The sequence below is a fragment of the Heterodontus francisci genome, chromosome 11, assembly GCF_036365525.1.
Source record: "Heterodontus francisci isolate sHetFra1 chromosome 11, sHetFra1.hap1, whole genome shotgun sequence".
NCBI lineage: Eukaryota > Metazoa > Chordata > Chondrichthyes > Heterodontiformes > Heterodontidae > Heterodontus > Heterodontus francisci.
The window spans coordinates 98,230,966-98,255,710 of record NC_090381.1 but is presented as its reverse complement, the minus strand read 5'-3'; the positions used below and the strand labels follow the sequence as shown (position 1 = coordinate 98,255,710).

At 44.8% G+C, this 24,745-nt stretch overlaps 1 protein-coding gene across 1 annotated transcript; it reads left to right on the top strand.

Moving 5' to 3' along the window:
- Nucleotides 1-981: 981 nt before the first annotated feature.
- LOC137375061 (phospholipid scramblase 1-like) lies at nt 982-22,772 on the top strand. The gene is made up of 8 exons (XM_068041688.1): nt 982-1,076; nt 1,912-2,092; nt 4,447-4,489; nt 8,564-8,784; nt 15,107-15,268; nt 18,189-18,350; nt 22,512-22,590; nt 22,714-22,772. Exons 1-7 carry the CDS (start codon nt 982-984, stop codon nt 22,542-22,544), a joined length of 897 nt encoding a protein of 298 aa, XP_067897789.1. The 3' UTR covers nt 22,545-22,590; nt 22,714-22,772.
- The last annotated feature ends 1,973 nt before the right edge of the window (nt 22,773-24,745 follow it).

Here is a 24,745-nt window from a genome sequence, read left to right as displayed (position 1 = left end):
TTATGCAATGCTTTCATTGTAAGGTTTTGATGAGGGCTTGGCATGGGCCAGCAACAGAATAGGGATAGTTTGACACTGAGTCTTGGGCCATCTACAGAAAACATGGTATTGCTGCCAGTCTTAAAGTTTTCTCCCATATTTAATCCTGGTTCTGAATACTGTGTCCAGGTTTGAGATTTGCAGCCACTGTTGCCAGGTACTGGAGTACCAAAACAGGGGATCACTTTCCTTGTACCAACTTCATGCACCAGCCCCTGCATGTCACCAGCCAGCCAGGGCTCCACTACTCCATCGGGTATCCACAGACATTTTCATGCCTCAACATTGGGTTTGTTTTGGGGTGCCATGTCCCCCACCTGAATTCTGCCCCCACTCCATCCATTTTTAAAAAGGCTGATAACTATTGTTAAAATAATTCAAAAGGCCGGAAGATTCCATTCCCCCGCACCCCCGCCCCCCCCCCCCCCGCACCCCACCCCCACTCCCCACCACACATAATGCCACCTTTAAGTGACAACATCCTTTTAAATTTTCCCAGCAGCTCTTAAGGGCTTTTGGATCAAGCCAGACAGCTAATCTCTCCACATCAATGTGCCACACACAGCTGGCCCAATCTGGTCACATGGCACATCCTAATTATTGCAATGAGAAGAACTTGAACATGATGAGGTTAGTGTTCCAGTAGTGCACATTGCCGTAGTGAAGCAGCAGCCCCTCCGGCACTGCAACCAAACTGCAACACATTCCTTCATTGTGGCCCACAGGGTAAAAAAGAGGCCCATAATGATATGACATTCGGAACCTCCTGGCTGAACATATTCTTTATTGGGTGGGGGGTTTGAGGAGAGGAATTTTAACCCTTAGCGGGTAGAGAGGTGATGGGGTGGCCTTTGAAACAGAACATTCAAGCTTACTGCTGACACCTGCCAGAAGCAAGTGCGAGCCTCATAACTTTATGCAAATTGGAATCCCATTACATCGATGGGATCCCCATTGTATTTCAACCTGGGCCCACAGCTTTCCCACCAGGTGAAGGCACATTGGCAACAGTCGGGACAACAAAAGGGCTCTCCAAGGTAAGTGGAAATGGTTCCTTCATGCAGCCAGGTAAAGCAGGAATGCTCCTCTGGGCCCCACAGAAAATGTTGCAGCCTGCCCTATGCTAGCCTCCCCCTGCGTCCTGCCACCCTCCCTTCAAGGACAAGGGCAGCAAATGCATGGGAACACTTTCACCTCCAATTTCCCCTCCAAAGTTGGAATGTGACCGGAGAAACATTTTTATTTTGATGTATTTATGCAGTGGAGATTGGGCAGTAACAACTGGCACATTGGTTGCGCAATATGTTGTTTTTAAAAAATATTTCTGTGTGTATACAATATATTTTAATTGTTGTCATTGGGTTTATACTCCGTAACAAAAAAGGGGAGAATTCCAGCTGCATCAGATCAGCAGATCTCAGCAACTTGTTTAACAACTTTATTGTTTTTATGCACACCCCCGTTGTGTGGCAGTACACAGATGCTAAGCTCTCCCTGGTGGATTTGTCCCAGGCACCAGGTAAACATGTTTGTGCTGTATTATTTAAATATTAATGCTGGCTTTGAGTGAGTCACGTTCCAGTCAATCCTGGATGTTCCCCCCTCCTCCACCTGCATCATCGGAAAGCATGCTGATGCTCAATGTGGGGGGTGGGGGGTGGGGGTTCATCTTCACCTCACTCACCTGGATGGGAAACCCATGGGATCAGGTGTTTTTTGCACCCTGCCCGATCTTTGTCGCTACTTATATTTATAATTCTCAATCCTATTTCTAATCTTCAGAGATTTCCTTGGATTTGGATACTTCTATATCCTTCTATCTGTGGTAATATTTGAGTTGTGTAAAGATTAATATGTTCTATGGTAACAAAGATTATCTGCAACAACTAACACTTCAGGAATTCTGCTTCAATCCAGCTGCCTGGGACTGTCTCTCACCAACTTTCTTGGTCTTCAAATACCACGAGGGCGACTCAGAATGGCTGAACTACCACAGTCTCCATTTTCAATATATTCTGCAAACTGTCCACCAGGACTGGAGTATCTTCTAGAGGTACAAAAGGCACTTCAGCAAATTGCTTATTTTAACTGTTGTCGATGGTACTAAAGGGTCATATCAGGTTGGCCATCTGCTACATTCCTGTCCTGAATTTCCTTCAATAGAAAGAACTACATAGGGCAGCACATTGGCGCAGTGGTTAGCACCGCAGCCTCACAGCTCCAGCGACCCAGGTTCAGTTCTGGGTAATGCCTGTGCGGAGTTTGCAAGTTCTCCCTGTGACCATGTGGGTTTCTGCCCGGTGCTCCAGTTTCCTCCCACAGCCAAAGACTTGCAGGTTGATAGGTAAATTAGCCATTGTAAATTGCCCCTAGTGTAGGTAGGTGGTAGGAGAATGGTGGGAACGTGGTAGAGAATATGGGATTAATGTAGGGGATTAGTATAAATGGGTGGTTGTTGGTCAGCACAGACTCGGTGGACCAAAGGGCCTGTTTCAGTGCCGTATCTCTAAGCTAAGCAGGGTGTAGCGTGGGAAGCCTAGCCACTGCTGCTGTTCTCTGCCCTGCCACAGCATTTTTCCAGGAAAACTGTCTCCTCATAGATCAGAGCAGAGGTATGCTTGATATCACTTTGGCAAACTGAGAGTGGACAGTAATGGATGGCATCATGGTGCACTTTGTAATGGTGCTTTGCTCTGTCTTGGCAAAGACATTTGCCTCTAATGGACACAAGAAGACTGATTCTCTGATTGCGCACTTCCAATAAAGACTGGCCCAGGCAGGGAGCATAGGGTTGTAAGCCCACCTTAAAAATAGTGAAATGAAAATCAGTGGCTGCAATCCTACAGTTCCCCAACGAGCATGTGAACAGAACCTCCTCAACAGGAGGGCTTGATAATGGACAGAGTCAGCCCTGATATTGACTAGCAAAGGAGGAAAGCAAAAAGGATTTGGGTATGATCATTGACAGAAATCAGTCAGAAAAAATTGACAGAAAGGCTTGTCATATATATGGGTTTTGATCATAGCTTTTTTTTTATTTAGAGATACAGCACTGAAACAGGCCCCTCGGCCCACCGAGTCTGTGCCGACCATCAACCACCCATTTATAATAATCCTACACTAATTCCATATTCCTACCACATCCCCCACCTGTCCCTATATTTCCCTACCACCTACCTATACTAGGGGCAATTCATAATGGCCAATTTACCTATCAACGTGCAAGTCTTTGGCATGTGGGAGGAAACCAGAGCACACGGCGGAAACCCACGCAGACACAGGGAGAACTTGCAAACTCCACACAGGTAGTACCCAGAATTGAACCTGGGTCACTGGAGCTGTGAGGCTGCAGTGCTAACCACTGCGCCACTGTGCCGCCCTTGGAAGCAAGTTGGAAGCAAGTTGTTCCTGTATCAATCATTTGTGGGGCTATTTTGGAAATAATGGTAGGAATTGTATGAAATCGAACTCCTGGCATGGATCCTTGCTCAACAGGAGCATCAAACAAGGAATTGATGCTGCTTCCTATGATTTTCTGTCCATTCGTGTTAAAAGATAGAGAATCGCAGGGACTGTGTCCAAATCCTCGACATGCACTTGCAGCGGCCAAGACTTTTTTTTTATTCATTCATGTGGTGTAGGCATCACTAGCGAGGCTAGCATTTATTGCCCATTCCTAATTGCCCTGGAGAAAGTACACCCACAGTGCTGTTAGGAAGGGAGCTCCAGGATTTTGATCCAGCAACATTGAAGGGATAGTTCCAAGTCAGGATGGTGTGGGGCTTGGAGGGGAAATTGCAGGTGCTGGTGTTCCCATGTGTCTGCTGCCGTTGTTCGTCTAGGTGGTAGAGGTCGCTAGTTTGGAAGGTGCTGTCGAAGGAGCTGCGAGTTGCTGCAGTGCATCTTGTAGATTGTATACACTGCAGCCACAGTGCACCGATGATGGAGGGACTGCAAGTTTAAGGTCGTCGATGGGGTGCCAATTAAACAGGCTGCTTTGTCCTCAAGATCATCATTTGACAAAATGACCCCACTGTGTGCTAAAGGGAATGACACTGGCCACTAAGCACCTCTTTTCCCCATAGCTTTGCTGGTACATTTAAAAGATGACACAAAGGTGCCAGTGTGATTATATACTGACCATGAGGTCCTTGCAGAGGACATCTCCAAATATTGGAGTATTTTATTCACTATCTTTCAAATATGCAAAGCAATCTCATGAGAGAAATGAAGCAAGAAAGAGCATCGAAAAGCATTTGATATCACACAGCAGAAAAAACAATCAAGTACAAAAATTATACTGAATAAATTTGTATTCCACAAAGTGACCCACTACATGGCAGCCATATTCACTTTGTGCAACTTATGAAAGAAATAGAAAACCAATTAAACTCTGTTGTTTCACAGATAGACCAGCTTCTGATTTATCAACAGTTGGAGCTACTGGAAGGTAAGTGATTGTCGGGGCAGAAGAGTTGACATGAACCCATCAACTGCAATTCCTTCGTTGCCTGAAAATTGAAATAGCTTGTATATATGAGTTTTCAACAAAAGTATCAAAATCCTCTCTACAGGGAGCTCCCCCCCCCCACCAACCCCCTGCCAACCCCCTGCCCCGCCCAGAATTTGGGCCAACATTCATTCCACAATCAACACCAATAAAAGGCAGATTGACAAGTCATTCATCTCATTGTTGTTTGTCAAATGTTACTGGCTGTCATGGTCTTGTAGTTTTTTTTTCTGGGAATATGCGGTGAACCTTTAAAGCTTGCAAAGGATCTGAACTGCTTTAAGAACCAGCAGGCCTCCAGAGTTTGAGAAGGTGCATTCTTGTTACCATGGATATAGCCATGGATATGGGAGTGAGCATCAAGTGATACATTTGCTACAATTCAATTTTGAACTGGCTTTTTAGTTGAAGATAGTCTGTTCTAACAGAGAACACACACAGACAGACAACTGTGGTGTTAGTACCTGAAAAAAGAGCTCTCAGCCATTTAAACTGAAGGAAGAGAATCTTAGTCTGTTTAATTATTATAATCTCTCAAAAGTCTAAAAACGTCAAGCCAAAACGGCGATCTCTGATAATTTGAACTGAAGGAAGAGAAGGTAGACTGTGGCAATCTTTTATCTCTCAAAAACTCTAAAATCAGATTGATTCTGTTGAAAGTGTTCACAAGTTGTTCACCGTTGAAATCCATCGCTGAAGAAGGAAGCATCACTTACTGCTGGAGTTAGACACAGTTCTACTGTGGAAGAACCTTTTTTCCCCATCGGACAGCTGTGAGGACTTCAAACAAAATTGGACTGTAAATTTGCAAGGACTCTAATTTTTTTCTATTTTAAATGTTGTTTATATCTTCATAGTGTTTAAGAATTTAGTTTTTCTAATTAAACAGTTAATTTGTTGATTTAAAGACACCTGGTTTGGTTAGCCTCATTCGGGGGTAAATAGATGGCTGGGTCTTTCTTTAATTTGGAAAGTTTGAAATAATATGTTAGGTGATCTGCAGAGGGACAAGATTGAATTATCAGTGTGTTGCTCCCACCACAATCAGAATCAGTATATTTTGATTTGGGGCTTTGACTGGAGCAGTCAGTCGTAACACTGGCACAGAATGTCATAGTCATAGAGAGATACAGCACTGAAACAGGTCCTTCGGCCCACTGAGTCTGTGATGACCAACAACCACCCATTTATACTAATCCTACATTAATCCCATATTCCCTATCACATCCCCACCATTCTCCTACCTACACTATGGGCAATTTATAATGGCCAATTTACCTATCAACCTGCAAGTCTTTGGCTGTGGGAGGAAACTGGAGCACCCACCGGAAACCCACGTGGTTACAGAGAGAACTTGCAAACTCCGCACAGGCAGTACCCAGAACTGAACCTGGGTCACTGGAGCTGTGAGGCTGTGGTGCCAACCATTGCTCCACTCAACGATTTATTGCTGCAAGTGTGGTCTACCGCATTTTCCTAAGTAACAACTGTCACTGTGCTCTGCTGAGTGAAATGCTGTGAGGTATTTTGAGAATGTAACAAGGTTTTTTTTAAAATCAGCTTTAACTGTATTGACAGTAAAATTAAATCTGTTGTACTGTAGCTGTTGGTGACATTACCACTGCTTAGATATACTGACCAGAATCTCCACAATATTTGTGGGTTTAATTGAGTAACTCTTATTTTTGCTGGGATAAATAGCACTTCCACACAAAAATTGTATTTCCACCACCACCCGCACTCCCCCCCCCCCCAACCCCTCGCAATCACTGTGTACACAATCCTAGACACCCTAAAGTCTGCCAAGTGATTGTTTAACCCAACAATCTTCATATTCTCTGGAGTACTGTGTACAGTATTGGTCTCCTTATTTAAGGAAGGATGTAAATACATTGGCAGCAGTTCAGAGAAGGTTTACTAGACTAATACCTGGAATGGCAAGGTTGCCTTATGAGGAAAGGTTGGACAGGCTAGGCTTGTATTTGCTGGAGTTTAGAAGAGTAAGAGGTGACTTGCTTGAAATATATATGACTCTGAGGGGTCTTGACAGGGTGTATTTGGAAAGGATGTTTCCTCTTGTGGGAGAATCTAGAATTAGGGGTCACTATTTAAAAATAAGGGGTCACACATTTAAAACAGAGATGAGGAGAATGTTTTTGTCTTTGGAACTCTCTTCTTCAAAAGGCAGTGGAAGCAGAGTCTTTGAATATTTTTTAAGATAGAGGAAGATAAATTCTTGATAAGCAAGGAGGTGAAAGGTTATTGGGGGTACACAAGAATGTGGAGTTGAGATTACAATCAGATCAGCCACGATCTTATTGAATGGCGGAACAGGCTCGAGGGGCCGAGTGGCCTATTCCTGCTCCTAATTCGCATGTTCGTATCTTGTTTGCCCCCTTTTGCGACAGATATTGACCTGTAGCAAGCATGTTTATTCCACTGAAGAATAAAAGTACAAAATGGGCAGTAGGTCAGAAAAGTCACCAGCTTATTCACTTGCCCAAATTCCATCCATCAATTCTGGAGTCCCAGTGATAGCTTTCTGCAGCTGATATTCAGTCAGCAGAAAAATGCAATAGCTAGAAACTTTGTTACGACACGGCCGCTCAAGGCAAAGCCCCCAATCAAATTATACAATTCTGATTGTGGTGGGAACAACACACTGTCAATTCTGTCCCGTCACTCCACAGATCGCCAAACATATCACTTTAAACTATCCAAATTAAAGAAAGCCACAGCCAAATTGAACCATCTATTAACCTCCGAAAGAGGCAAACCAAACCAGGTATCTTAAGATCAACAAATAAACTGTTTATTAGAGAAAACTAAGATATAAACAACATTTTTAAAAAAGTAACAAAGTCCTTGCAGATTTATGCTCCTGCCGAAGTGGAATCTTCCAATCTGGAACAGTCCAAGGCTGCTTCAAGTCCTCACAGCCGCCTGATGGGAAAAAAAACAAGTTCCTCAACCATGGGAAACCCAGAAGTCCAGTTCAGCGACCGAAGTGCCACTCTTCCTTTTTCAATGATGAACACCAATCAACAATTAGTTTTTTTTTAAAAGAATTAATTTGGCTTGACTTTTCAGAATTCTGAGAGTATAATAAATAGGGTTTAAATAGACTGAGGGAGAGCTCTCCTATTTCCTTCAGTACATGCTGGCAGAACAGTTTGTGTCTGTGTATCAACTGTCTTTGCAAAAGCCAGTTTTTTAGCTAGTTTCAAAAGTCAATCACAACATTGTATATCCTGTTCTCGGTCTCTGAATGGCTGTATACGGGGCAACCAAGATGCACTTTCTGAAGCTGGCTGTCTTAAAGCAGTACTGATCCTTTGTTGTCTTAAAGACACACTGCATATTTCCCAGAAAAAAAAACAACAGGATCATAACAACTGCATTACGTTCAGGAAACTGGATGCAAGTGCAAAGTTGTAATCAAGGCCTAAGTACAGTTCAAGGAATGATGATTATGACCTCAGGCAGAACAATGCTGATATACAGACAGAAAAATTGTCATTAATATCCCTGTTATAGAATGGGGAATAAAATCAGCCAAGGCTCTCCCTAGGAGACTTGTGAGCAAGTTGGATGAGGGTGTATTGGGCTCAGCTCTGATGTCCTCCAATGTTTGCTGCTTGTGTCCATACATGGACAATGACAAAAGGTACTGGAAAACTGTAGAATCATACTGAACCATAAGACACTACTTTCAGGAAACAAGAGGGAAAATGGGGAGCAGATAAAAATAATTTGCATTTGGGTGCTGTTTAAGAACCAGTTCTTACAGATCCTTCCTGAATGCTCCAAATAATTTTGCACCCACCCCCATCACCAATAAAATAAATAGGATATTGAATTTCAGGCCTTCTTACATTCCTTATGAATGTGGCCTTTGTAATTTAGAGGTCTCCAAAAACCCATTGCCACTGCTGCAACAGCCTATGTTTCAAGTGACATGTTCCTTAGTAGCATACTTCTGTTAGCAGCTATTGTATATTTCTTTGCTTTCAGTCATATTTGATTATGAGACCAACAACAAATATGAGGTTAAGAACAAGATTGGCCAACAGATCTACTTTGCCACTGAAAAATCTAATTTCTGCTGCAAACTACTCTGTGGGTCGCTGCGATCTTTCAAAATTCATATTGTGGACAATATGGGGACGGAAGTAATATGCATGAGACGGTCTGTGCGATGTGAAAGCTGCTGGTGTCCATGCTGTTTGCAGAAGGTTAGTAATTGATTGAAAAGACAGTGGTAATTCATCTATTTTTGTTACTTCCTAGTCCATATAAAATTACATATTAAAGTGCTCCTGCCATTGATTTCCCTCCACCATCTGCACCCCAAATGCCCTTTCCTAGCCATTGTGCAACTTTTTACAGCCTGCCCAATTCCCTTCTTGATTCCACTCAGCTGTGGCTTACTGACAGCATCTGTGCCTCTACCACAGAAGGTTGTGGGTTCAAATACCACTCTGCAAAAAGCAGAAGGTTTCAACTGATAGTCCAATATAGCAGTGAGGAAGTGCTGTACTGTCAGAGGTGCTGTCTTTCAGTTGAGACATTAAATTGGGGCTCTGTCTGTTCTCTCAATTGGTTCTAAAGGATCTCGTGGTACTGTTTCCAAGTAGACGAGTGAAGTCCTCCTGGCCAGCATTTTTCTCAACCACTTAAAAAAAAACTGATGATTTTAGCACGATCTCATTGCTATATGCAGATTGGCTGCTGCATTTCCTACACTGCAGCAGTAATTACACTTCAAAAGATCTTCAGTGGCTGTAAAGTGTTTTGGGCCACGTGAGGTCTTGAAAGGCACTATATAAATGCAAGTTCTTTCTTTCGTATTTACCACCCAAGACCAATTTCATCCCCTTTGAATTCCCATCCAATGCTGCTTCCACTTCAATCTTACTCTCACAACAAATATATTTTCAGGCAACACAAGTAGGAAATGGAGCTGACCAGATTCCTCGCACACTGAAGTTAATCTAATATCTTCAGCAGGCAATGACACTTCCCTACATTCACCTGCCGTACTTTGCAGCAAGTTTTACAATACTGTGGGGATCAAAGATCATTTTTCTTTTTTGAAAAAAGGATTACCCTTTTTGGCGGAAAAAGGTCTGTAAAACTGTGGTGATCTTGCCCAAAATTCATCACTATATAGAACATAGAACATAGAACATTACAGCGCAGTACAGGCCCCTCGGCCCTCGATGTTACGCCGACCTGTGAAACCATCTGACCTACACTATTCCATTTTCATCCATATGTCTATCCAATGACCACTTAAATGCCCTTAAAGTTGGCGAGTCTACTACTGTTGCAGGCAGGGCGTTCCATGCCCCTACTACTCTCTGAGTAAAGAAACTACCTCTAACATCTGTCCTATATCTATCACCCCTCAACTTAAAGCTATGTCCCCTCGTGTTTGCCATCACCATCCGAGGAAAAAGACTCTCACTATCCACCCTATCTAACCCTCTGATTATCTTATATGTCTCTATTAAGTCACCTCTCCTCCTCCTTCTCTCCAACGAAAACAACCTCAAGTCCCTCAGCCTTTCCTCGTAAGACCTTCCCTCCATACCAGGCAACATCCTAGTAAATCTCCTCTGCACTCTTTCCAAAGCTTCCACATCCTTCCTATAATGCGGTGACCAGAACTGCGCGCAATACTCCAGGTGCAGTCTCACCAGAGTTTTGTACAGCTGCAGCATGACCTCGTGGCTCCGAAACTCGATCCCCCTACTAATAAAAGCTAACACACCATATGCCTTCTTAACAGCCCTATTAACCTGGGTGGCCACTTTCAGGGATTTATGTACCTGGACACCAAGATCTCTCTGCTCATCTACACTACCAAGAATCTTCCCATTAGCCCAGTACTCTGCATTCCTGTTACTCCTTCCAAAGTGAATCACCTCACACTTTTCCGCATTAAACTCCATTTGCCATCTCTCAGCCCAGCTCTGCAGCCTATCATTTGCTGATGACAGCAGTATGATAAAAATAATGCACACACCTTCTGTTTTGTACCTGTACTGTAGCAAACAAAAAAAGGGGTTGATATGCCACCCTTCTCCCTTCAAGATTCATAAGTAGGAATTTCACAAGCTTGAAACCTGGAGTCATGCTACTCTAGGAATGCTGTAGGGAATGTTTAAAAATGAATTAATAATAGGCTACATCATAACAAAGATGTCATTGTCAATGGCAATTATTCCATTTGCATAACTGTGACAAGTGGAGATCCCAAGATATTGGTTTTGGGTCCCTGATGTTCACAATATTTACTTGTGACTTTGATGATCTTGACCAATGTGTTTAAAATAAAGGGCCCAAAATTCTTGAGTTCATGCTTTTCCCACAGAAGTGTTGGGGGAGTACAACTCCCAGCTACCTGCAGTCATAATTGTGGGAATGGGATCATTTCTATACGTGGGAACAGCAATCCACATGTGTCGGGGTGCATCAGTAGTGCCCATCCCATTGTGCCAGTGGAACACCAGGTGATAGGGTGCCATTCTGAGAGGAAGCAATATAGACTGGAAAAAGGAAGAGGTATAAAAAAAATCTTGACTCAGGGAGTCAAGTGAACCAAATATTAGCGACCATTTGATCTGTCAATGATTGATTTCCTGTTCATTTTTCTTACTGGCCCCATCGCCAAGAGATCTTGCTGGGGGTGGGATAGGCTGATGACAGCCTTCCCATCCAGAGGCCAATTAAGACCCTTATATGGCCTATTAATGGCCACTTATGGGTCTGTTCCCACCGCCGCTGAGATCTAACCAGTGGCGGGGAAGTGTCTCCACTACATGGGGAGGGCATCTTGTGCAATGAGGCATGCACCCTGCGGGCTAGCGGCTGGTCACTCTTCTGTGGGCATTCTTTGGCCTATGGAGGGCTGAGCCGGGAAAAAATGCACCCAAGGAACCCCATCCCCCTGGGCTTTATGGGCCCACTCCCCAAAACCCCTTCATCGGACCCTTCTAGACTGGCCCCGGCAACACCACCTCACTTAACTGGGTCTGGGGTTCCAACGCTGGGCCTGGATCCAAGGCCTCTGCAATACCTACAGTGGCCACCGCTCCCAGTGGCGCTGCCGATACTGCTGAGCTGCTGGCCCTGTGATTGGCTAGCAGTTCTTGGAGGCAAGATCCCCGGCTTTAAAGGGACAGGGATCCCAGTGCGGGGCAGTTAGGCAAAAAACCGAAGGAGAATTGCTGCGGGGGTGGGGGGCACAAATAGGCCGAAGTGGGGATCCCCCCACCCCCCCTCCACCAGCCTTTTCGGCCCAGTGCCGGGAGCCCTGTCTCCTCTCATCATGGAAGTGGCAGGGAGTGGGAGGGATTGGTGGTTGTTGGACAGAAAGCCATTGGATCTGGGTTCTGTCCCAAATTGTGGGCTCTTTGTGGAGTGATCTGATAACTTCCACCCAGTAGTCGATTGAAGTTTAGGGGCAAGAATGTCTAAGTTTGTTATAACACAAAATTGTATAGAAAAGGCAATGGCATGATGTGGTGGATATTATTCAAAGCCGGAAACATCAGAGGAATGTATGATGGCATTAAGAGAGCTTTTGGACCAACCATCAAGAAGATCACCCCCCTCAAGTCTAAATCAGGGGAAATGATTGCTGACCAACGCAAGCAAATGGACCGCTGGGTGGAGCACTACCTAGAACTGTACTCCAGGGAGAATGTTGTCACTGATACTGCCCTCAATGCAGCCCAGTCTCTACCAGTCATGGATGAGCTGGACGAACAGCCAACAAAATCGGAACTCAATGATGCCATTGATTCTCTAGCCAATGGAAAAGCCCCTGGAAAGGATGGCATTACCCCTGAAATAATCAAGAGTGCCAAGCCTGCTATGCTCTCAGCATTCCATGAACTGCTTTGCCTGTGCTGGGATGAGGGAGCAGTACCACAGGACATGCGCGATGCCAATATCATCACCATCTATAAGAACAAGGGTGACCACGGTGACTGCAACAACTACCGTGGAAGCACCCTGCTCAGCATAGTGGGGAAAGTCTTTGCTCGAGTCGTTTTAAACAGACTCCAGAAGCTGGCTGAGCGCGTCTACCCTGAGGCACAGTGCGGATTTCGAGCAGAGAGATCCACCACTGACATGCTGTTCTCCCTACAGCTACAGGAGAAATGCCGTGAACAACAGATGCTCCTCTACGTTGCTTTCATAGATCTCACCAAAGCCTTTGACCTCGTCAGCAGGCATGGTCTCTTCAGACTGCTAGCAAAGATAGGATGTCCACCAAAGCTACTAAGTATCATCACCTCATTCCATGACAATATGAAAGGCACAATTCAGCATAGTGGTACCTCATCAGACCCCTTTCCTATCCTGAGTGACGTAAAACAGGGCTGTGTTCTCGTACCGATACTGTTTGGGATCTTCTTCTCCCTGCTGCTCTCACATGCGTTCAAGTCTTCAGAAGAAGGAATTTTCCTCCACACAAGATCAGATGGCAGGTTGTTCAACCTTGCCCATCTTAGAGCGAAGACCAAAGTACGGAAAATGTTCATCAGGGAACTCCTCTTTGCTAATGATGCTGCATTAACAGAACAGTGTCTGCAGAAACTCATCGACAGGATTGCGACTGCCTGCAACGAATTTGGCCTAACCATCAGCCTCAAGAAAACTAACATCATGGGACAGGACGTCATAAATGCTCCATCCATCAATATTGGTGACCACGCTCTGGAAGTGGTTCAAGAGTTCACCTATCTCGGCTCAGCTATCACCAGGAACCTGTCTCTCGATGCAGAAATCAACAAGCGCATGGGAAAGGCGTCCGCTGCTATGTCCAGACTGGCCAAGAGGATGTAGGAAAATGACGCACTGACACGGAACACAAAACTGAGAGTGTTTCAAGCCTGTGTCCTCAGTACCTTGGTCTACGGCAGTGAGGCCTGGACAACGTGTGTCAACCAAGAGCGACGTCACAACTCATTCCATCTTCGCTGCCTCCGAAGAATCCTTGGTATCAGGTGGCAGGACCGTATCTCCAACACAGAAGTCCTCGAGGCGGCCAAGATCCCCAGCATTTACACCCTACTGAGGCAGCGGTGCTTGAGGTGGCTTGGCCATGTGAGCCGCATGGAAGATGGCAGGATCCCCAAGGACACATTGTACAGCAAGCTCGTCACTGGTATCAGACCCACCAGCCGTACATGTCTCCGCTTTAAAGATGTCCGCAAACACGACATGATGTCCTGTGACATTGACCACAAGACGTGGGAGTCAGTTGCCAGTGATCGCCAGAGCTGGCGGACTGCCATAAAGGCGGGGCTAAAGAGTGGCAAATCAAAGAGACTTAGCAGTTGGCAGGAAAAAAGACACAAATGCAAGGAAAGAGCCAACTGTGTAACGGCCCTGACAACCAATTTTATCTGCAGCGCCTGTGGAAGAGTCTGTCACTCTAGAATTGGCCTTTATAGCCACTCCAGGTGCTGCTCCACAAACCACTGACCACCTCTAGGCACTTACCCATTGTCTCTCGAGACAAGGAGGCTAAAGAAGAAGAACATAAGCAGAAAAGTGATAAATAGCATTTAACATTGAAAGCTACAAGCTAGTGCTAAAAATAATAAACAGTGGTAAATACCCTTGCCATTAATCACAGTAATTGAGAGGCTATCCTACTTTACAAGGACAGTTTACCATGCAACATACCACGTATAATTCTACTGCTAATATGAATCTGTGTGTAAGCTATCCTTTAAGCCCACAAGGTCTAACTGATGAAAATAGGAATATACTGAGTTCAACTGCAAATTAATTATTGTTAAACACACTCAGAAGTCAACGAGCGGCTAATGATGACATTCCTTTCCCATTTTAATGGGACACAAATTTGATGAACCAAGTACCACAACAATTTTGTGCCAGATACGCTCAAGTCTGCACATCTTGGACTTGTGGGAGTAGAGATAGGGGCCTTCCAAGGGAAATGATTGGCTTGGGAGATAGTACATCTTTTGTTGTGGAAAAGGGGCATGAAAATTGAAATTGAGGAAATGGGTGAGAAAATTAATGGTTGGATTGGTGCATGCAGGGTCAAAGGCTAGGAAGTTGGAAGTTAAATAGTGCAGTTGGCAGTGACTTAGAGGAGAGTGGCTACCTTGCCTATTTAGTCCATGTGTGATAATAACTTCCATTGTTCAGCCCTTCATTGGCTTACTCCTCCTCCATCTGAGCAGCACACTAATTTTTCAGGTGAATGCCAACAATACAGGGGCACAGGCATAGGCTGCTCATGCTACATAGTCATATTAACTCCATTCTTGCATTTTAGGACAGGGTCAACATCTGGTGGATGGAAAGAGCTGGGATCGGAACTATTCTGAAATAAGTAAATATTAATGACACTGACGTTCCTGTCAATGGAATTAGGATCTCAATGATGGAGGTTTGATCCGGAAACTAAACTACTTACCCATGAAACAGTATATCTAGTACTAATGTCTGACTGTTAGCATTGCTTTGTTTTATCCCCTTTGCTCTAATCTGTTTCATTCACAGTTGGAAGTACAAGCACCACCTGGTGAGCCAATAGGCTATGTTATCCAAAAATGGCACCCATGCTTGCCAAAGTTTGTTATTCAAGATGAAAACAAAGACTCTGTTTTAAAGATCTATGGCCCATGCTGTCTTTCTAGCTGTGGTCGTCCAATTGACTTTAAGGTAAGTCCTTTAAGAGATGCCAGAAGGGTGTTGCCCAACTGGTACAAATTAAATATTGGCTAAGTAAGATAAAAGGTTCCTGATAGCACAATTTCCTGAACATCTTCTACATTATTCTTCATTAGAACATAAGAACATAAGAAATAGGAGCAGAGTAGGCCATTCAGCCCTTCGAGCCTATTTCGCCATTCACTGAGATCATGGCTGATCTTCCACTTCAACACCATTTTCCTGCACTATCTCTGCATCCCTTGATGATTTTAATATATAAAAATCTATCGCTCTCAGTCTTGAACATACTCATGACAGAGCCTCCACAGCCCTCTGGGGTAGAGAATTCCAAAGATTCACCATCCTCTGAGTGAAGAAATTCCTCCTCATCTCAGTCTTAAACGGCCTACCGCTTATTCTGAGACTGTGTCTATTGGTTCTTGACTCCCCAACCAGGGGAAACAGCCTTCCTGCATCTGCCCTGTTGGGCCCTTAATTGAACTTGGGCGGGACTTCCACCTCCTTAAGGCAGGAAGTCCCGCCTAGTGGAGCTGTCAGCCAATCAGCGGGCCAGCAGCTCTTAGTCCCAGCAGCGCCACCAGGAGTGGTGGCCACTGCTGGGACTACACCTAGCTTTCAGAAGAAAGGTGAAGGACAGCCCCAGAACGAAGGTAAGTTTTTAGGGCCTCGCCAGAATAATCGGTCGGGCCCCCGCGAGGCAAGGGATGTCGGATAGGGGAGCAGGGGCAGTGTTGTGCATTGGGGGCAATTGGAGCTTCGGGGGCGGCCCTCCATGGGGCACAGGGTGCCCAATCAGGAGGGCCCCCAACCAGGCCGCAAGAAAGCTGCCTAGTTTCACCAGGCAGCTTTTTAGAGGCCTCAGTCGCCTGCCAGCCACGGCAGTGGGCAGAGGCCCTTAAGTGCCAGTTAATTGGCCATTTAAGGGCCTTGATTGGCCTGGGACGGGCGGGCCGTTTGCCACAACCGCCGCCTCACGTAAAATTGCAGTGAGGACAGTGAGGGGCTGGAAATAGCCCCCCCACCCCCTCCCCGCCTCCCACTCAATTTTACATCCCCTCCACACCAGCCTGCTCATTTTGGGGGGGGAGGAGGGGGGCGCAAAATTCCAGCCATTATAAGAAAGAAAACACTTGGATTTATACAGAGCCTTTCAGAATCTCAGGATGTCCAAAAGCACTTTACAGCCAATGAAATACTTTTGAAGTGTAGTCACTGTTGTAATGCAGGGAAATGCAGCAGCTAATTTGCACACAACAAGCTCCCACAAACAGCAATGAGATAAATGACCAGATCCCGGGCGATTTTAATGGCCAGAGCTCATTTAATTTCTGCCACGACTTCCCACTGATTTCAAGCACAAAGTTGGTGGCCAAGAGGACCCCCGGAGATAGCAGGAAGTGGTTGGATCGGGACCCAATATAAATAGGTTAAAAAGAACCTCACAATCTTGTTCCAGTGTCCTCACTGCCTGCTCAAGAGAATGGGTGTAAATTGTAACCTACCAGCTTCCAATGCTTAAATGCCCACCTGCCCAATTTCTGCTGAGTGGGTACAGTTAAAATCACTCCTATCTGTTTTTTGTAGCGTTGATTGGGAAATAAATGTTAGTCAAAACACTGGATTTATATAGGATGATGTCATATATCCTTTACCTCTAAATACAATTTCAAGGACTAGGAAGCACTGAGAGCAGTGTGGCACTCTCTCCGTACTGCACTACCTAGATTTCATTCTCAAGTCTCTGGAATAGGCCTTGAACCCATAAATTCTGATGCAGAGGCACAAGTGCTACCACTGAGCCCAGGCTGATACTTGAAAGGGGAGATGTTGAGGGAGTGTGCTGTTGCAGCCTATTGCAACTTTAACATACCAGTGGGGTAAAAAGCAGGAGTGATGTCTGTGAATCTCCACAAACTGTGGCTGGGATTTGTTTTGGCGACAAGAGTCTTGACCACTGGTAAAAGCGCCGGCAAGAACCCTATGTCACCCCCCTCTGGGGAAGACCCGCCAAATCAATGCTAATTAGGCACTTAAGTGGACAATGGCAGGCCTTCCCCAGAATCAAGGACCCTAGTGGCAGAAGTCCCACCTGCCAATTAGAGGCCGGCAGCTCTTTAACTGGGCAGCACCACCACAGATGCGGTGGCTGCTGCTGGTACTGGACTACCCGAGGCCCTGGACCCAGACCACCGATAAGTCACAGCGGGAGGGGTTTCGTGGTGTGGGGTTGGCTCTCAGTGGGCCCCCTTTCCCAATGTTTTTTAATGAGGGAGCCCCCCCCCACTGCACCACTGCAAGCAACCCACGTGGGTGGGGGGTGGGGGGGTGGTGGTGGTGGTGGAAGTGGGAGCACCCTTCCCCATTGGACAGAATTATCCCACTGAACGTCAATGTAGAATTCAAAGTCTCCCGCCTCCACTCACGGAACTGTCTGGAGTGGAGCCTAAACCCTATACTTCTGATTCAGGGTTGAGGTGGGAATACTACCACTGAGCCACTGGTCACTCTATCAGGACATGGATACCCCTCTGGATGTCAACACAGTACTTACCATATTCCAGTCTCTTCTCGCCAGGGCTGTCTGGAGTGGAGCTTGGGTTCAATACCTTCTGACTCAAGGTGGAATGTTACAACAAAATCATAAGCTCATTCCCCTCAAACAGATGAACTAGGCATTTATCTAATTACTGTTTATGGGACCTTACTGTGCACAGATTGGCTTCTTCAATTTCCTACATCATAACAGTGATTGTACTTCGAAAGTACAGTGGCTGTGAAGCATTTTGAGACATCCTGAAAGCATAAGAGGTGCTATACAAATACAAGTTCTTTCTTTTCAGTCTGAAATAGCATTGAATACCATCACTGGTGGTGTTGCATTGATACCATTTTTATTATTTAATTACAGATTAAAAACCTTGATGCATCTAAAACAGTAGGAACAATCAGAAAGTGTTGGAGTGGAATAGTTAACGAAGCTTTGACAGATGTGGATAACTTTGCAATCAAATTTCAAATGAAGTTAGATGTTAGGATTAAAGCAACCCTGATTGGTGCCTGCTTTTTAATTGTAAGTATAAAGGTGTTAGTGAAACCGGCAACTGATTTACCACATTGATAGCAGAGCTGAGAGGGTCGGAATGACAAAGGAAGATAAAAGTCACTAAGCTGTATCTTCGTAAACGAAGAAGATTGAGAGAAATTTTAGTAGCGATATTTTAAATAATTTTTAGAAATTGGAGGGCGAAACACAAATGAATTATGTCTATTGATATGCACGTCAGAAGACTATGAGCTCACGTAAGCAGTGAATAGAAAAAGGGGAAAATTAAAAGGATCTTTCTCATACAGTTATCAGAATGTGGAATGCTTTACCATAAATGGTGATCATTGATTGCAGCATTAAAGAAAGGCACAGGAAAATTACTTGAAGAAGAATACAAAAGCCTTTGAGGATTGAGAAAGCAGGAGAATTGGATTAGTCTGGGGAGAAAGAAGGAAAAGTGGGCATGATAAAGCAGCTATTGAGAGAGACCTAGCATACATGCTAAAATTTCAATAGGAGCAATTTTAATATTGCCTGCTACTTGGTGGTAACCAGGCCAGCAGGCACTTAAAATTGCTCTTGGGACTTACCTGCCAGTGTTTCATAGCATTTGGTTTTAACCCAATCTTCTGAGGAGGTGGGAAGGAGTTAGTGAGGTGCCTCATTAAATATGCAGATCAGGCTTCAATTATATCATCGGCTGCCATTGTGGCTTTCCCAACAGGCCAACCTACTGCCGCGAGGAGTCACAGGTAGTTTACTACCTGCTTCTGCCCCCACGTGCCCAATTCCACCCTGAGATAAAATCAAGGCTCATGCCTGCCACTGGTGATCAGGCGAGGAAAATATTCTACTCTCCTCTTGTACCTTAAGTAAAAGAGTTACAGAATTAAGTTTAAAGAGCAATCATCACTTTCCACATTTTTAATGCCAGTTCTTAAGAATTATCATTAATGTTAATACCTACGTATGATTTTAGCATCCCAGGGCTAGGGAATAGGTGTAGTTTGAAACCCCCACTTCTGAGTGGTTTCCAGTAGCCCTAGGAACAGGAACATAACGACATTGGGTGAGGGAGGATAAAATCAGGCTCCAACTGTGACATCATGGGCAGGATTTTCACCCCGATATGGGGGTGAGAACAGAGGCGGGTGGGCGCGTAATGCTGGAGGTCGGTTTGGGGGCGGTATTGTACCCGCCCGCGAGCAGCAGGTAGCTTGTTAGGACAATTTAAAGGTCTAGTAAGGCCAGTTATCAGAGGCCGACTGGAACTTTCCATGCAGCCTGTGGGTCCCCCACTTTTTGAGAGTGGGTCAGCTGCCTGGAGGCAGCCTCCCAGAGGAAGACTGTAGGGGCCCAGCGCTCCAGGATGTCTTTGAGACTCCCCCATCCCTGCCACTGTGGCCACAGGCCATCCTGTGGAGGAACTCCCCCTCCACAATGGTGGCCCAGCTGCTGTGGCCATTATTTAATGCAAAAGTTTTTAAAGTTGCTGAGAGGGCACCTCAAGTTGGAGGAGCCCTATGTCTCCCATACTTGAAATAGCAGGAGAGCCATTGCCTGTTGGCCCTCCAGCTTTGAGAGGCCACCTGCCATCCTTGATTGGATGGTGAGTGCACCCTCTGGTCACTAATTGGCCAACTCAGGTAAAATGACTTGCGGGTCCCTGTTCCCAACATAGTGCGGGGTCAAGACCCCCATTTGACCTCAACATCAGAATCCCAGCCCAAAACAGATAATCCTACCCCGTGATTGAATAGCCTCATGGCACTTACTCTCTAGAGTCAGACATGGAGAGGGCTCTCAAAACATCTGGAACTATATCCCAGCATGAATCAGCAACCTCAGGAGGAATCTGGAGAGAAAATAAAAAGAACATGATGGCATTGAAATTACACTATTAGAATATTCATGTATATATTCTTCTGTCCATTATTTTAACTGAGGCTGTTAGCGGGAATGAATCTAGAAGAATCACTCAACACTCAGGTCTGCTCCAATGTCAAACAGTTTATTTAGTTACGCCGGCGGGGAACAGGTCACTGGACTGTCCAGATGCCTCTCCACTGAACAAAGGAAAATCATCCATACTTATACATTTTCAAACAGTTACTCAGCCCATCCCGGCCGGACATGGTCCAATCACAACGATTATCGATTATATACATTGATTATTAGAGCCAATAGAAGCGGTTACTAGGCATAAAGGGGCTGCATGACCGGCCCATACACAGATAGGGGATTACTCATGATGTTTTCCATACCCCCTTATCTTCACCTCGTTACACCTTTGTTAGCATTCCACAAGAGCGTCTGCTTTTCATTTTAATTAGCCTTTTGTTTGAGATTGGATTACTCAGCTCCTGTGGAATGTGGTCAAGTTAACTGAGCCCCATGGTGTTTTGCAACCTCCTCACTGTTCACTGATATTATATGTTACTGGTTACTCAAATAATATTTAAACATTATGATATTTACGGCAGGTGCCTCTGCGCTTGGGAATACCCTATAACAGAGGCATTAATCCATTTATTTTATTTGAGTTAGATCGGAATTTTCATCCAAATGTGTTCATTGTATCAATAGGATAATATTTGCACAGTTATTCATAGTCATTCTCTTCAAAAATGAGATATGTTGAGGGCAAGGATGCCATTGATAAAACATTTTATCTCCATTCATTGTTTAGAATATCCTCTATGATGTGTTACTGCAATGCAACTCACTCCAAAGTTATTGGGCTGAATTTTACTCTGCCCCAGCGGACCGGATGGTGGCGTGGGGGTGGTGTAAAATTGAGCGGGAGGCTCTGGGAGGCCTTCCCGCCTCCGGCCAAATTTACAGCGGTCAGTGGGGATGAAACGGCCTGCCCCACCACCCCCCCGCCCAAGCTAATGGAAACCCTTAAGTGGCCACCTAACGGCCACTTAAGAGCATTGGCCCATCTCCATGGGTATTTTACTCATGGCAAGCGGGCGTGCTGGGGACATGAAAGGCTGTCCAGCGATAGCTGCTGGCCTTTTCCCTGGGGGGTGCCCTGGCAGACGGGCATAGGGTGCCCGATTGAGGGCTGCCCCCACCTCCCAACCCACCCCCGGGACCCAAGATGCCCCCCCACAAATGACCACCTATGCCTCACCGGCATGAGCGATCACCACCACCCCCCCCCCCCCCTCCACCACCCCCGGCATGGCAACCCCAACTTATCTGCAGTCCCGGCTCCATGGCATCCTCCTCGGTCGGCTGGGCTGCGGTTTCACCAGTGGTCACCGCTCCCGCTGGCACTGCTGGGACTAAGAGCTGCCGGCCCGATGATTGGTCGGCAGCTCACTGAGGCGGGACATCCTCCCTCAAGTGGATGGAAGTCCCACCTCGGGACAATTAAAACCCGAGGACCCGTAAAATGCGGGTTGGATCCCCAGGCTAGGTGGAAACGGGTCCACCACTAACTTTTACGTCCCATCCGCCTAAGGTAAAATTCAGCCCATTGTATCCCTAGATTTAATGATGAAAGAACAGTTTATCTTTTGCAATTCCTATTCAACGCTACAAAAATATAAGCAATTTGGTTTACATTTAAAATGAAACAGTTATCGAGCACAGCATCCAATTTGACTCAAAGCTGTGCTCCCGACCCCAAGTCCTCCTCATTACAAAAACCAGCTCAATAACATTGCCCATCGCTGTCCTTCCCTCAGCTCATCTGCTGCTGAAACCCTCATCAATGCCTTTGTCACCTTCAAATTTGGTTATTCCAATTATCTTATCCTGCACAATCTCACTAATCCATTAACTCCTTGTTTGCATCCACCAATGCCTCAAATTTAAAATTTGCATCCTTGTGTTCAAAACCCTTCATTGCCTCACACTCCCTCTCTCTATGTAACCTTCTCCAGGAGAACTCTGCCAACTCTGGCATTTTGTGCATCCCGAAAATCCCTTTTCCCCTTCAGCTTTCTAGGCTTCAAGCTCTAGAATTCCCTCCCTAAACATCTTCTGGTTTCAACTTCCTTCTCTTCCTTTACAACTCTCCTTAAAACCCACCTCCTTTTGGTTACCCATCCCAATATCTCCTTCTTTGGCTCAGTGTCAATTTTTGCCTGATTATGTTTCTGTGAAGCACCTGAAGATGTTTTTCTATAGGAGCTATTCAAATGGATGTTGAATGAAACTGTGCTTTTGCAGGATTATATGTACTTTGAAAATACCCAGCGATAAGATACAGATGATTGGAAAGTGGTAGATTGAAAAAGATATTTCCTGAGTAAGTAAACACATGAATAATCCCCCCCTCTCTTCCTTACGCACAAATTTATCAGCATTAATTCTTGCAACTGTGTTACAATTGCAAACAATAACCCTGTTCCTTTTGTAATTAAATTTACAGGTATCAAGTACATTGTGAAGCTATTTCAAGACTTTTTTTCCCATTACTTATGTTCTGCCTTTCCTGGAGGACATTATTCAGAATGTCCTTTTTCATTGATAATTAATTGATTGGCATTGACGCCCACTAAGGTGAAGTATAATCATGTTGGGTGTGTGGGAAGAAGGAGGCTCTGAGGGAAGAACGTGTAATAGTATGGCATTGAGAGATTGGGGAGGGATGGTGCTGGAGAGGAAGTGCACACAATGATTTTTCTCCAAAGTTCACAAGCGAAAAAGATTGTGAAATTGAACCATACAAGTCAGAAAATGCTGGAAATACTCAATCGGTCAGGCAGCATCGGTGGAGAGAGAAAAATTTAAAGCTGATCATCTTTCATTAGAACTGGAAGTAGTTCGAGATGTAACAGTTTTTAAGCAAATATATAGACAGGGAAAGGAGGGGGAGCGGAGGAATGAGAAAAAGGGAATGTGTATGATAGGGTGGAAGGTAGGAATGATTAAATGACAAAAGGGTTGATGGTACTAGGCAAAAGGGAATGGTAATGGGACAAGCAAGGAATCAAAAGATGGGTCTAGGGGAGCTGTAAACAGCAACAGCAAAGCCAGTACCAGCATCGGCTCTCTGTAAAAATAGGTGCAGAAGTTATGATCTGCAATTGTTGAACTCAGTGATGAGTCTGGTTTATGTGTTCTTGATGGATTTGCATGAAATTCAGTCCTCTGCTATTATAAATGTGGTGTTAGCCCATTTAGAAATGGTGAAAGAAAAACTTCCACAGAAAGGAGTCAAGTGTTTGAACACTTGTGTCCTGAGGCATAATTTCAAGGTCATGTTTTTTAAAAGTGGAAGTTACTGTGCAGCTGCTGACTAATGTTCAATTTTACAGGTTGTAATCCATTCTTCTGTCACGCTGATTGAACAGCTCCAGGCGAGCGTGCCTTTTTAATACATGCAATTTCTTTCACTATGTTTCAAAAGAAATGCAGCATAAAGCACCAGGTAGTGCAAATTGTTAGAACATGGTCCTTTCACGCCTTGAAACGTTAGTTTAAATTCTGCTCTATTCTTCTTCTGTGAGAAAGGTTTTTTTCTCAATCAGATCCTTTGACAGACAACTTCTAGATGGGACTGTGCCTGCAACACTAAACTGCTTACTCAGGACCAAAATTGGCATCAAGGTGACTTTAATCTTACAGACTATTGGGTTTGCTGGTGGAAGAAATGAAGATTTGCTTTAGTTCATTAGGGGTGGAAGCATATTGATATGGCAGTGCAGAGGGAGCTTAACCCTACAAACTAAGCTGTGCCACACCTGACTCGGGCTGTCTGGTTCTCGCGCTGCATGTTCCATTCCCCAACATGGTCATAATTTGCCTTAGTAGGTGTCAAAGACAAACCAATTATTTTTTAACCAAAAAGCACAGTAATGTCCTTCAGGAAAGGCATATCCATAACTAGTGGGGGAAATGGATAGAAAACACACACAAAAAAAGATATTTAAGGCAATAAAAATGTAGGTTTAACAAAATTACATCACATGTCCCTTAACATCAGTTAAGGAGTCTGAACTGGGTCAATCTTTGTGCTTTCTGATGGCATATGGAGAACATCATTCATAACAATGGTTACTTACACTGTCCTCTCAGATGCACGAGATATGTGTTTGGTGTGTGAGAGGAAGGAGGCACTGAGGGGACAAGAGAGCCAGTTTGTGGGTGGAGGGAGGGAGGAGGGGGAGGTGCATGCCAATTTATGAGGCCACATACCAACTTGTCATCTGTCAAAAACATTGATCTGTTGAAGGTTTGCAGGCTGGATTGAATGTGTGGTGTATTTGTGACTGAATCAAATGAAGCATTTTATAAAACCTTTGTTTAATCCAACGGCTTAAAAAATCCAAACTGATTTCATATATGTAGTGGTGATTCCTGTGTAAACACATGCCAACAAACCTTGACATTCCAAGCTAAACTTGTTGTCACAAATATGACAGTACTATTGAATCACTACTAGCGTCATTTGATTCAGA